The sequence below is a fragment of the Berghia stephanieae genome, chromosome 6 (assembly GCF_034508935.2).
Source record: "Berghia stephanieae isolate SIO BIC M18660-M18661 chromosome 6, UCSD_Bste_1.3, whole genome shotgun sequence".
NCBI lineage: Eukaryota > Metazoa > Mollusca > Gastropoda > Nudibranchia > Aeolidiidae > Berghia > Berghia stephanieae.
The window spans coordinates 31,653,841-31,668,647 of NC_088365.1; the positions used below are offsets into that span (position 1 = coordinate 31,653,841).

Consider the following 14,807-nt stretch of genomic DNA (forward strand, 5'->3'; position numbering starts at 1 on the left):
CCAGTGGATTAAGGGTCACCCAGAATGCCGAATGCCGAATGGCAATGAATAACTAACTACCCTCAATCTAGCTCAGATGCCACTGGTCTTACTGCAACATATACGTTTCCTCTTACCTCCAGAAAAATTGTTCTCATTTGGATTTAAAAAAAAAAAGACTATATATAGAATTTTCAAAAAAATACTTACAAGTTTTTGAGCACAATGTACTTGTCCGGGATGAGGCCTTCCTTCCCTTGGAAACAACCTTCCCACCAGTCATGTGACACCTGCCTATACAACACCAGCGTGTCTCCTCTCTTAAACGACAACTCTCGTTCTGACCTGGCATCAAAGTCAAAAATGCCTGATGCCTCCATCACATCCTGGTCTGTAAGACAAAGACAGAGAGAAAAGTTTAACAGTTTAAAAAAATAAGCCCTCTCTCTACATAATTTTAATAAATTCTACCATTTCTATCATAATAATTATAACAGTAACACTGATTCAACTTCGGGTTCCCAATGAAATCAAAATTGCATTACTGCCTCTGCTTTCTTGGTGAAAATTCAAGTTTAGACCAAAATTTCACCAGCAAAGAATTCATCATTTCTTATCCTTCTTTGTTCCCAACCTAAATCTTTGATTTAAGTTTAAACTAAGGACCACAGTATCAGTGAAGTAATCAGATCTGTAAGGCTTTATAAGATAAATAAAAAGGGAACTACATCACATTATTCAATTCACGTTTCTGTGTTATGTTCACTGGGTACATATTAAAGAAATGTGAAATGTAAGCTGAATAGTTTGAATCATTTTTGTCTACGGTTTCAACATTTATTTTGGGGAGTTGGACACGTTGTTCAAGTTATTTCATATAAATTAATAATAATGGTTTTAAAATCTTTATAGGAGATCACAATAAAATTATATAAGTCAATAGCCTTGAAAGAAATGAATGGAAAAATAACAAAGCAACAGAATTTAAAATATAAAATGAATTCGTACTAAAAACGCTTGAATGGCACATAAAACATTACATTTACCATCAACATAATATCAAATAATCAAAAGTATCAAATTAGGAAACATTTTAAAAATTTATCTTGGTCCAATATAAATTGTGTTTTTGATTCACAAAAGATCCCAATTCAATTATTTATATGACACACACGATGCGTGTGTTCACACACACATACACACACACACACACACACAAACACTCACTATAAAACACATACAACTAAGCAAAGACATCGACAACACAACATTATCACACAATATCAAGTAATAATCAGAGACGTAACTGTCTAAAATTGACAAATCACTATATGTATATATATATATATATATATATATATATATTGGGAAACATTCTACAGTCAGTGATAACATTTGGGTTAGAATGAACATCCAACAAAACAGCAAGCCTTCATGCCTTTTATCAAAGTTCTCACATCTCCCGTTGATATTTTCATTAAAGTGGGCCTACGCTCTCAGTTTCATGATACAAGGCCATGGATGTTACACCGAAGAATTAAATATGTATCACTTTCAGTTGTGTTCCAATAATTTTCTGGTCTTATAATGACACAAAATGGATCCAGGCTAAAAGAAGACAAAAGAGTAGGTCCAGAAAACCCAAGGGTCTGCACCTAAGCAACCAGTGGATTAAGGGTCACCCAGAATGCCGAATGGCAATGAATAACTAACTACCCTCAATCTAGCTCAGAGGCCACTGGTCTTACTGTAACGTATAATGTTAAATAATAATAATGTAAAGGAAACTAACAGATGTGACTTTTAAATATGTGCATCTACCTCAGTTGTGTTCCAAATATTCATAAGATTCAAGCTGGACGTTTTTCTAAAAGGAAACCGTTAGGTGGGTGAAAACTCTGGTGACTGGTCTACTTATTTTACTTTAAATCTATCTCGGGGCAGTGGAATTTCATCCTCAGACTATCTAAAGGTTATATCTTATAATGAATGTTACAAATGCAATACTCCTTGTATTAGGGTTTGAAAAGACTTGTCCTTCTTTTACCGTTAAATTGAAAATTGTTCACAACGGGCACACCATTCAATAAGCACAAATAAAACGAAATATACAAATAATATTGAAACAAATGAAACAAAACAAACAAAAAACAATTTTAAAATCTGGCAAATAAAAAAATACCAAAAAAAAAAAAATTATAATAATAATTTTAAAAAACCAACCAATCAAAATTTTTTCTAGACCATGCCAAACACCAAACAATCCAAAAAACAACCAGATTTTCGTATCATACAACCTTGACTTAATCAATGAGACTGAATTTCTATTGACCCACAGTATTCTCCCAGTTATTTATTTTCTTGTCACAATAAGCCTAACAATATCAACAATGGATCGACAATGTTTGTTAGACCAAAAGCATGACCCAGTGGAGGCAGCCGAGGCGTCCCAGTCTGATGACAGAGATGTGAAAGGCTCAAAAGTCAAGTAAGTCATACAGGCCTGTAAATGGCTGGTGAAACAATTGTCGGAACTTGTTGAATACGCGACAATAGACCAACAGGACAAGAATGTGGATTAATTAATAAACACAACACAGATATGACATGTCAATTGACTAGTCAAATCATGTCATTTTCTTCCCCAACTCATTTATAATAAAAGAAGCAGGTAAGCAGAAGAAGAAGAGGAGGAGGAGGAGGTGGTGCGGTTGTGTGTGAAGGAGGAAAAAGACAAATTAAATGATCAAAGTCGTGAGGAAAGAAAACTTCCGCTGAGAGCAGTCAATGACCTTTTGAAGAAAAATATTTATTTTGCACTCATCATTCCTGTTGCTGTCTTTTGACATTACGAATTTTAATTTTACTTTTAATTAAAAATATTTTTCTAAAAATGTCAACGCTTAACAGAATGTATCAAGCAAAATAGTCTTGAATAAAGTGTCTACAGGCAAACTCGACTGTCTAGAAGTCTGGTTCACAATGCGGTTAATGCTCTCTTAGTAGAGAAAACAGTTTGGTCAGTTTGTAAAAAATTAGAGGAGGAGAAATTAGGAGTGAAAAAAAGAATCTCATTGTCAAAGCCAGAGGGTTAAAGAAAGGTCAAAGCAGTTCTCATTGAACAACATCAAAAATTGTGACAAGGATCATGGGATATGTGACCCATTGTCTCAAAATGGTATTATGTCAAAGTCAACCATATACAAAAACATGATATTTAATTTAAAATGATCACCAATTTGAGATTTCAATGATTGTAACTAAACGATACCATATCCATTGTGTCCTAAATTCAAACACATAAACTTAACAAAAGTTTCATACTTTTGACAATAAAGTCACATCTTGACTTATAAATCAACATGACATAATACCATTATGAAATTGTGAGCCACTTATAAGAAAGGGAAACAATACAAAGATTTCAATGGTTCTTGTTAAAATCCAATTCATGACAACATGTAAACATTTATTGGTTTGTTTCTTACCATACAGAGACTCTGTCAGAAATGATAAATGGGATTTTTTGGTTTACACGTTGCACGTTATACCTAAGATATTATATTTCCTATCTTCCTTTAAAAGCCACATCTCAGATATGAGGGTGGACACTCATTATAAATATTTTAAGTAGAAAAAGATGAGGCAAAATATTGAATTTCACTTAAGTAACAATTCAGTAAATAATGTAAAGTCAATGGCAGCGACACATTTTCAACTATGGTCACCAAAAAAAAGAAAGAAGAAAAAAAAAGAAAGAGAAAAATGGATAAAAAATATAGAAAGTAAAAAATACAGTGCATCACATGTTCCACAAATTCAAGGTCAACCAACAAGAATAGAATTCCAAAACTCCAAAACAATTTCCTTCATTGTCTTATTTAATTTGTTAAGTTTAACAACACCCAATTGCACAAAAGAGAGCATCCCCTCTCCTTTCTTCGCCCTACTCCCACCTCTAGTGAATAAGCAGTGAATATTATTCAATATTTTGCCAATATAAAAGCCGGATGACGTCATAAATCTATGAAATCTGGATGCACAAACAATGACATTATATACTTGGTACAGGATATCACGGGTTGTGTCCCTTGTCTAAAAGCTGTCCTCATGTATTATATATTCTTTGACAAACTTTTCCTTTGTATTTTAATGGATGTATGTTGCACTGAATAGTAAAGAAAGATGGAGAGAAATAGAGAAATAAATAAAGAAAGAAAGAAAGAATGATAGAAAGAAGGACAGAGGGAGAAGAAGAAGAAGAAGAAGAAGAAGAAGAAGAAGAAGAAGAAGAAGAAGAAGAAGAAGAAGAAGAAGAAGAAGAAGAAGAAGAAGAAGAAGAAGAAGAAGAAGAAGAAGAAGAAGAAGAAGAAGAAAGAAAAAGAAAGGAATAAAGAAGAAAGAAAGAAAAGAAAGAAAAGAAAGAAAGAAAGAAAGAAAGAAAGAAAGAAAGAAAGAAAGAAAGAAAGAAAGAAAGAAAGAAAGAAAGAAAGAAAGAAAGAAAGAAAGAAAGAAAACGAAATCAATGCTGGAAAATCTGACAAGAGTAGAATAAGCCTTACCTTCCTCCTCCTCATCACTAGAAATTGAACTGGTGTCGCCATCACCAAGGTTCTCAATACTGTTATGGCGACTGGAGAAAGAAAGAGTTAAAAATTGTTATGCGATGAAAATATGAAAAAAAGGAGCAGTCCTTCAGAATCATAAGGCCTATGGAGCCGTCTTCATCCTGGGGTGTCAGAAGCGTTAAAGGGACAGTGCAATCTGCTACTCTGTCGTAAAGTACTTTCTGTGAGGTTTAACGAACTCAGCTTCTCTGTCACTGCTGGGTGGACAGGGGGGTCAGAAAAAAATCCTGATCTCGAAGCTAGTGAAGAGAATGCTCCACCTATTCAGCTATCAGGGCACCCATACAATGAAAATGCTGTATGACCCAAAAAAAAACAAAAAAAACCCACTAAAAACAAAAACAATTTTTTAAAAAGATATTAAACTCTCTGCCATCCCTTTCCGAATAATGTAAAATAAAGATTACTGATAAGGACATACCTTTACAATTCATTTTTTTTACAACGAAGTGCTATAAGTAAAACAAAAAAACTGTCATTAAGGATAAGAAATAAGAAATTGTATTTGGTGCTGGGTAGTACAGTGATAAAGCACTTAAAGTATAAGATTTCATTACTCTCTGTATTTTGTTTGTAAGCAACCAAATCAGAATATCCCATTTTATCTAAGGGGCCAGTACAGCTCAAATGTGAGAGTACAACCCACAAGTACAGATTCCATCCCAGATTGTGTTGTGGTTTTGATTTAAAATTTGACCCTTCTGTTCATCCACCACTGATTGGGTAACTGAGTCTGTTAGATCTGGAGGAAAGTGCCCTGCGATAAACTAACATCCTATACAAGGGGTGGCAAGCAAAGGCTATTGTATGTTTAGTATTACAGAAACTGGGATAAATTTCAGCTCCAGTGAGGTTATGTCTCTGAAGAATGACTAAAAAAATATTTAAAAAATAAACTTTTATTTTGAGATCTTTAAAAGTACACTGTAGAGCGATCATTATCAGAAAAGAACCACAATCTTTTTTTTAAATGCACATCAATATTATCATTATTATTATTATTATTATTTGAAATAGCGCCGATGTCCACAAATTGTGCTCAGAGGTGCTTAACAATAGACTACTATTTCTTTCTTTTTTTCTATTTTTTAATAATATAAACAAAGAGGCATTGAAGAATAATATCTACCATCCTCACCTGTTCAAGATCATCTTCTCATACATTTCACCACCCCCAGTGACTGGGAATATCTCCTCCTGTGATACAATGATGATCTTGATGATTTCATTGACGCTGGCCTGGAAGGTAACCTGGTCTCGGTCCGGGGGGATAGGAAGGAGGGTGGGGCCAAAGCAGATGGCAAGGTTGTATGGATCCATCATGTTCTCATCGCTGTATTCGGTCAGACTAAGGAAATTGGACAAGAGGATGATTCAATTATATTATTTCATTTCTTTTGTCTTAACTCCCTTGATAAAAAATGATTTAAAAATCAGTTCAATTTTCGAGTCATCTGAACTCGAGTTATCTTACTTTAATTCATTCTTCCCCAATGCATTTCATTTATGGACCAAACGAGCAGCTCTATCAAGTTTGAAAAGACTTTTGAAATCTTTAAAAGTACACTGTAGAGCAATCATTATCAGAAAAGAACTACAATCTTTTTTTAAAATGCACATCAATATCCTTATCATTATTGTTATTATTAGATATAGCGCCAATATCCACAAATTGTGCTCATCATTTAGATTTCGTATTCTGCATATCATTTGGAGAGCTCTATGAACTGCCTGACAACACTTTGTTATGTGTGCGTGTATGTCTAGGTGAGTGTCAAACTAGAAACCACAAATAATATAGATAGAACAAAGTTGACGTATCTCAGGTCTGTGTTATTGTTTTTTGTCATCCATCTTTATGAGTAATTCTCACTAAACTGTATTAACCAGACTATAAACCTTCAAGGTTACACATGGTTTTGTGTGTTGGTCCGTTATATTTCAGGATGACAATGTTGTGCGGTTCTTTGCCAAGCTCACAGCATCTATAAATGGTTACAAGAAAATCTGACTATAGAAGGAATGAAATTGACGTCACTCATCTCTTTGTTATTGTTTTAAGCCAGCCATTTTTATGAGTAGTTCTCACTAAATTGTATTAATCAGACTAAAACGTTTAAGGTTACACATAGTTTTATGTGTTGGTATGTTTATCCAACTGGTGGAGGTTACGAGTTTTTAAAAACTAAACGCATGGCATCAATTGAGTAAATTTAGTGCACAGAGAAGAATAAGGAGGAGAAAAAGGACAAACAGAAGAATTAGTATGTGGATGCTAAGGAGAAGGAGGAGGTCGAGGACACTCACTGGTTGAGGAAGGCAAAGAGGTATCTCATGACAACAAAGATGGCCCTTGGAATACCAGTCAGCAGTTCTTTGATTCTCTCCACTCTTCTGTGCATCTCCTTGTCCGCTGGAATAAGGATCAGGATGGAAAGGTAAAGTAAGACGAGTCATACTACAGTTACCATTTCCAAGTTAGCAACAAAATATCTCTTTTAATGTTTTGAAACATCATCATCATCATCATCATCATCACCATTATCATTATTGATTTGGGAACAATCGGAGACCTAAACGTTAGCAGTAACAAAGATAAGTCAGGCTTCAATTTAGCCAAAACATCATTTTTTTTGCTTCCTGAATATGGTAAGAATTCATCTCAGGTTCAAGCAAAATGAAAAGCAGTTAATATCTTAAAGGTTAAAAAGATCTCATCACATCCCTTATATCAGAAACAAAGATGATATCACTTTCATTTTTTGGATTTTCTATTTTTTTTTTTTGGTATGTTTACTATGATGCTCACTGCCCATCAGATGCTTAACAAGCCATACTTTTTTCATAGTAGCAAACGTTTCGTCCAATTTGAATCAACGAAAAGTTGTCAATATTTCTTAACTACAGTATTATTATGCTTTGTGGGATAGTGCATCTACACAATCATTAACCTCTAAAGTTTTGGAGTTTAAATTGTGAAATTACATGAAGTGGCCACTGTTTTATCAAATACAACAAAAATGTTATCAGGTTTAGATGTGTTTAAAATTATTAGAAAATTAGTGCAGCTTTATTTTAATTATGAAAAAAAAATTCAATCAAAATGAACTTATATGAAAAAATATTTAAGAACGAAAGTGTTTTATATTTGATACATATTAAAATTATCATTGAGAATATGTACATTTTAGAGTTAGCCTGCGATACATATATAAAACACAGCAAAATCACAGTTAGGTTACAAAATTTAAAATGTTAGTCTTTGTTTAATTTGGTCAAGTTTCATAAATTAAATGGTGCTTGCAACAGTTTTGAATTATAGCAGTGGTTAGAAGAGAAAGCTGATATACATTATACATGACAGATTTACAGTTCAATTCAGTGATAAAATCACAACAGGCCTTTAGAGAAACTAAGACAAAATCTACAAATCAATAAAAAAAAAAAAAATTAAAAAAAATAAAAGTAGATCACAACAACAATCTATGCATATCTCCAAGACCCGATCATGACCAAAGTCTACACAAATACTGCACATGGACTGCTACAGAAAAGAGATGACAAAAGGAAACAGCTGAATGGTTTCCAAAGAAATCTTACACAAAAGAAATGTTAACCTTTCATATAAATTAGAAAAGACCCCCCCCCCCCCCGCCCCATCAAAAATTTATAAAAACCAAAAAAAAAAAACCCAACACAACACGTACATGACTACCTCCCTCCTGGCACAAGATCCCAGCCAGATCTAATTCTAGGACAAGAGCTAAATAGAATGGGGAAAAATTATGTTGATGAATGAGAAAAGAGACCTTACCGGAAGCCAAGCTATCCTTCCCCATTGTTAGTGTTAGTGACAATTGTATGTCATAAGTGAAAGTTATATGTCAGGTTACACATCAGTGTTAAACAACGATTGCCTTTCATTGCAACACTGATACTTACTCGTACATTCAACAAGGGCATCAAACAGGTGTAATGGGAACAAGGGTTCTCTCAACTCCCTGAAGTACAGCTTGAGCACACCAGCAACTGAGTTGATTTCACTGGCATCCTCTACATCCGATAGGGCGTCTTCACCTGGAAGATGAGGTGAGTAGGGTAAAGGGGGAAGGAAGGTTTTGATAATGTTTGTTGAGGAGGAATTGGACATGTCTCTACAATATATCAGATATTATTGGAGAATGTTTGCTTTTAGGATTAAAATTCTATTTACATAATGATGGCCTTATGGTCGCCTTCAGACAAGTGAGTCCCTGGTTTGTGCCCTGCTCTGGGTTGAGTTCTTGAAAAAGATTTTTTTATCCACATTTTCTCACTGCACTCAGTTGTAAAATGAGTACCTGGCAAGCATTGTCCGTCCAAAACAAAATGTAATATCACCTCACAGGCATCATATCTTGTCCTTCATGTTAAGCACCACTGTTGGCTTGGAATCCCTTGAGCACATTCAGTGGGAATTGTGCAATAAAACAGGTTTATTTTTCCCACATTACCCTCTGGTCTCCATAGATAAAACCAGTTCAGTACTAAATGACTGAAGGCTGCATCCTTCAAGCATGTAACTCTTTATTGGCCAACTGACTGAAGCAACATCCTTCATGGATGAAATCCATCGAGTACACACTGATCCTTCACTGACCCTTTCAGTACTCACTGACTGAGAGCTATATATTTCAAGGATGAAACCCTTATAAAGTGAAAACTAAATGAGGTAGCATTGATATTTCTGTCTCAGCCTACCTGACTCAAAAGTCGATTTGAATTGATTGATAACAACTTGAGCTCCAGGCACCCTGAACATGCCCTGATGGTGGAGACCTGAAAAAACAAGAGGAAGAAAGTAATGCTATCTCACCGATGATGTAACAAGCTTTAAACTTGATTCAACAAAATCTATTTACCAATTTTGCTGCATCATGTTAGCTAAGCTTAATTTATTACCTGAAATATTCAATATCACACAAAATATTCCAATAGTAACAACAGCATATAGTAAAATGTGACCCAAGTATTAGGTTGGAAGATGAGAAAAATGAGATGAATTTAAAGCAAAAATGATAAAAATTACAAAATTTCGGTTGTTCGAACCCTATGAAAACAAATTCACTCTTTCAAATAAATGCATTACATCGACTTTAAAACTAAAACTATAAATTCAGTTTATTAGCTCTATCTGGCAAAACAATAACAAGAGTTGTAACAAACAGGTTAACATTTGTGTATTGTTAGTCTCCTCTAATCCGATAGAAATGAGCAGCTTTCTGGCTGGCAAATACAACAATTAACAGCAGTGTGACATCAAATGAAATCTTGTCCTTTTTGTTACCATGTGTCTACATGTCATTTCGTATGTGGCTGATCTTGAATCATGTGTCCCTCCTCACATACACGATCTTTATTCCTAGATTTTGAGAATACCACTCACATGCTCCTGACTTGGAGCTAGAGTGAATATTCCTGTGTTGATTACTCAAAGAGAATGCTGCTCAAAGAGAAGACTATCGCATTGCTTGTGTCCAGTGTGTTATTTGTAGTGGTAAGATTGATTGCAGAGTCATCTCCTTTTATTGATACCATTTATACTTTGACAAGTTTAAAATCGTTAAATGTTGACCGATTCTATTTATACAGACTATACTGGGCTTTCTCACATGGTGGTGGTGGTGGTGACACTTGTCTTGATGAGAAAATCGTTTTCAAAAATGAAAAAAAATAACAAAAACATCCCAATCTACTTTGTCTCGCACTATAAAATCCAAATCTTTTTAGACCTTAGTTTAGCATGAGAGCCTTCCCCTCAATCTTTTAAGTACATATTTCATCCTTGTTATTTTTCTGAACACACATATGGCACATATATACACACACATAACTGCATATACACACACACACAAGACACAGACAAGAACTCACCATAGAGATTGATGATACGTATACAGCTCTTAATGACGACAGGGATCTCCTGGCCAGTAGCCTAGTGGTGTATGGAAGACAAAGGTATATGAAAGTTAAAATTGGTAGTAAACAAAAGAGAATTTGGATGATAAAATTTAACCAAATCATGAATTAAATGTTTAAATCATCTTCTGGATAATTATCTTAATCCTTCACCGGCAAGACTGAATTTCTTGTGAATCACAATTTCCTGGGTTTTTAAAAAAAATTTATTTTAACTTTCCTCCACATTTTCTCCTTAGGTGAAGATCTGTATTTTTTAATTATGTTGTTTTTCCACAGATAACCTGTAAACATTGTCTAGACTGGACATCCTGGTGCAATAATTACCTCAATGTATTCCTCTAAGCTCCCCCCAAAAAGACGTGGCTGACCAACACGAGGGGTGTGGCCTATCCTTCTCTTTTTATTCTTCTCAGGCTTAGGAGGTAGGGCAGGTGGCCGACTGTAAAAAAAAACAACAAAACTTTTAATATATAAATAAATCGTTTTTAAAATTTAAAATTAATAAACAAAAATAGAATATATGTAGAACAGAGTTAACAGATTTGAGATTGAGTTAAATCTAGCATGTAAAAAATTTAAATTTAAAACTCACATATTAACATAATTTGAAGTAGAGTGAATGTAAAGCACCAGTTTGAAATGAAACCAATAAGTAATATGATTACAATTATCAAAAATATGATCTGTCTCTGAACAATTCAATTTTTGTAACTTCATAAGTCAAACAAAAGATGTCGTATTACTTAGATCCTCCATAGTCCTGGTGTTCTCCGAGAGCTTTCTGAATTGATGACTGCTTGGATTGCAGTCTGGCTAGGCGATTACAACTCAGAGTGTATTCTCTAAATTTCTGAGGAATAGAAAATGGTGTATCGATTTAAAATCATGAAGAATCTGGGGTTTTTTTTGTTTGTAAATGATGATTTTCCTCTTTACTCGACTATTCCTAATTTCATCATGTGTAAGTAATTTCCATCAAGCGGTCAATGCCTCAAAGTTTCAATGAAGTCCAAATCGAATCATTATCAGTGAAAGTTTAAATAAATAAATGCTCATATCGGCACACACACACAATCGCGCGCACGAAAAAATAAAGTATAATTTGTGCTTTAATCAAAAAGGATCTGTTATCAAATTCTATTTTAAAAGTTTACAACCAATTTTGACCTAAACGGTTTATGAAGCACAATTCTAATTAATTTATAACTGATGACAGATGTGGTGGAAGTCATTTTAGCATTATGTTGAAAGCATTTATAATTATAATAGATAAAATAATTACTAATAGTTGTGTGGAATTAAAGTCTAGTGGAGTGACACTTAGTTTCAAACCTTCGGTTGATGATTCAAATCCCAATAATGAGGGCAGAGCAAAAGCTTGGAAAAGGCTCTAAACAAGTGTAAAATGAGAACCTGACTGATACCAACATTGAATCATCCTATATTTTCAGTGTTGCTGTAGGCTTATAACCCTGTAAACTGTGATGAGCAAATTTAGTGGATATTGCTCACATTCAATTTTTTTTTCTTTAAACAGAAACCATAACTCACCTCCAGATAGTATGACTCTGTCTCCATACGATCTGCCCGATGTTTGGCCAATTCATGGGGTGATCTTGGAGGTGCTGTGTCATCTGCAAAGTACTTGGTGACGCCAAAGTCCCCAACTTGGATGGTGTCAACAAGCATCTTCTCTGTGGTCTCTAAGGTCTTCCAGATCTGTTAAGTGGATCAGGAGGAAAATAAATAGGAGGAAAATAAATAGAAGGAAAATAAAATTAAGATCCAAAGCCTAAAGTTATTGATCTGCTATTCAGTAGCAACACTTTACAGATGAGTTCCTATTTTATTTCCAAGCAGCACAATGATGTACTCAATCACAAACTATTTAAGCATAACAATATGCAGTTTTCAGGCCAGGATCAAAGTTCAACCAATGACACATCATGTCTACTGATATTGAGGAAAACTATCCAATGAAAGTGCTTTAATTTGACATGTGACAAAATCCATTCTGGTCGAGGACAGTAATATCAAGTAGTTTTAAAAATCTACTACATCGCTGGAAGGGTTGGGATTCCCCATGTTGAATGTTTGCGACCGAGGTCATCGATATCCTTCACATTGTATTTTTTTAAAAAACCCAATAACAACCAAAAAAAAAACAACTTTTTTATTTCAAATTTCTTGCAAAAAGAAAATTTTATATTATTGTTTGTATAATTCAAGATTATCATAAGTAAGATCGAGAAATGACATAAAGCTTAAGACAATGTAATAAAATATTTCTTTTCATTTTAATGGTGTTGCTGTCTATAGTTTATTATAAAATTATGCTACGAGTAGTTTTCAAAACACAAAAAAACAATGATTGGTGAAAACTCTTAAGGGTTCAATATTTCATCTCTATGTAGTACCGCATCATTTTAAACACTCAGAATATCCACCAATCTAATCAATCTACCTTCTATCATTGAAAAGCTGTTGTAAACTTAACCTTTCTACCACATTCGAAATATTCAATCTGACTTCAATTAATGAAAATTTCTCCAAGTCTAAGATCCTTAAATGTTAAATCTTTATTTCCCTACCTACCTCGTCATTTCCTATATTCAGACTATTCAATCCGTCTTCAATCATTTAAAAGTTTTTGTAGGCTATATCTTTTGATCCTTTCAGTTGTAAATCTATTGAAGGATTAATATTTTCTCCCTACCCACCTCATCGTTCTCCACATTCAGACTATTCAATCTGTCTTCAATTGTTGTAAACCTCTGGAGTAAATCTTCTTGGACTTCCTTCTGGGCACTGATTTGGTTCACCTGTCATAGAACAATGGAATAAATCAAAGCTTTCTTTATTTAAACCAATAAATATGCTCATTTATATTCCACATTTGTACATGATCAATATTGTACTTCATAACAACTACATTTATTTACCAAGCATGCAATACGAAATCCAATTCCCATTTCATTAAGCACCAGTCCCTTGTTAGTCACTTTATTTGCATTAAAGCACTCTTGCAATCGCAATCCATGCGAGTAACCATTTATACCTGAGATGATTGAGGTAGTGTATGTTAAGTGCCTTAGTCATCATTATCACCCATCCAGTTAATAATCAATTTCCAAAATATTTGACATTATTACAAGACAATCAAACCAAATCGTTTGGCCATCAATGCAATTGTAAGAAATTCTATATATTGAATCACAAGGTGAATGGGTTGAAAATAAAATAATTCATAAAACGTCTAATTCAAGGAAAATAAAAAAAGAATAGAGTTCAACCTATCGATCCATATTGAAAAGTTTCAAAACAGTCACATATCAAATCTTGACCATTTCCAAAATAAGCCAATCCAATGATAGAATCCCTTTTGATTCCTATACTATTAATTCAAAATCAAATTACCAACAAACAAAAAATTTATCTCTGCATTACAGCAGACATTTCCTGATCCACAATGTATTGATTAGGTAGTTTAAACATATTTTGATTTGGCAGAAATATTCTATCTCGAAGGGAAAAAAGTAATTGTTATTGTATTTTTCGTATTGTTCCATACATCCAAATAAAATAATCTGAATCTCATTACTGAAACAACTATTTGATAGAATACTTTTGTTGTAGTCTTCTTCACATAAATCATGAAGGCTGCTGAGGCTGCAAAGTCGGTTGACTGTGCCAGCAAACAGCTTGAAGTCAAGTCAGTCTTCTTTGCCAGCAGGAAAAGTGATCATCTCTTTCCCTTAAGAAGCCACTCATATTTGCATGTTGATCAAATCATTTACTGTCGTTTTGCCACCCAGAATTTTACACAATCTCATAATCAAATTTCTTTACCTCATCTCCTTTGAATGGCTGGAATTCAAACTTCTTGGGCAACATAAAGTAAATGTTGTTGAGCTCCATGAACTTCTGTTTGTCTGCCTTGGAGTCTAGATCTGTGATGCATTTGTTGAGGGAGTCTACAAAGTTACCATGCTTCATCTTCTGGTATTCCTGAATGCCCAGGAACATCATCATGGCTCGTCCCACTGAGTTGTGGTAACCAAAGTCCATACACTGAAGCAAAGAAAATAAGATCAAATTATATTGTAAAAAAATCTGATAGCTATTGGTAGCTCAGTTGGTAGAGCACTTGCCAGTCAGGCAGAATTTTTTTCCCTCTTCCAATCCCCACGCAGCTGTGATTGGGTAGCTAGGTCTGTCAGATCTGATGAAAAGCATTTT

General features: G+C 34.1%; 1 protein-coding gene across 34 annotated transcripts in view; it reads right to left on the reverse strand.

The window, feature by feature from the left end:
- The window catches only part of LOC144974868 (SLIT-ROBO Rho GTPase-activating protein 1-like), a 231,729-nt gene that overhangs the window by 2,490 nt on the left and 214,432 nt on the right, over positions 1-14,807 (reverse strand). For 12 of the 34 annotated variants that reach the window (XM_078918277.1, XM_078918281.1, XM_078918260.1 and 9 more), the window contains 12 exons: positions 14,418-14,639; positions 13,289-13,390; positions 12,120-12,287; positions 11,312-11,418; positions 10,893-11,007; positions 10,521-10,581; positions 9,348-9,425; positions 8,556-8,684; positions 6,915-7,020; positions 5,746-5,955; positions 4,542-4,612; positions 190-370 (listed from right to left, as the gene is read on the reverse strand). In XM_078918277.1, the coding sequence (XP_078774403.1) occupies positions 190-370; positions 4,542-4,612; positions 5,746-5,955; positions 6,915-7,020; positions 8,556-8,684; positions 9,348-9,425; positions 10,521-10,581; positions 10,893-11,007; positions 11,312-11,418; positions 12,120-12,287; positions 13,289-13,390; positions 14,418-14,639 (1,550 nt within the window). Of the gene's footprint in view, positions 1-189; positions 371-3,467; positions 3,480-4,541; positions 4,613-5,745; positions 5,956-6,914; positions 7,021-8,549; positions 8,685-9,347; positions 9,426-10,520; positions 10,582-10,892; positions 11,008-11,311; positions 11,419-12,119; positions 12,288-13,288; positions 13,391-14,417; positions 14,640-14,807 lie in introns of all 34 variants that reach the window. The other 22 variants (XM_078918274.1, XM_078918279.1, XM_078918257.1 and 19 more) reach the window with 3 other exon arrangements.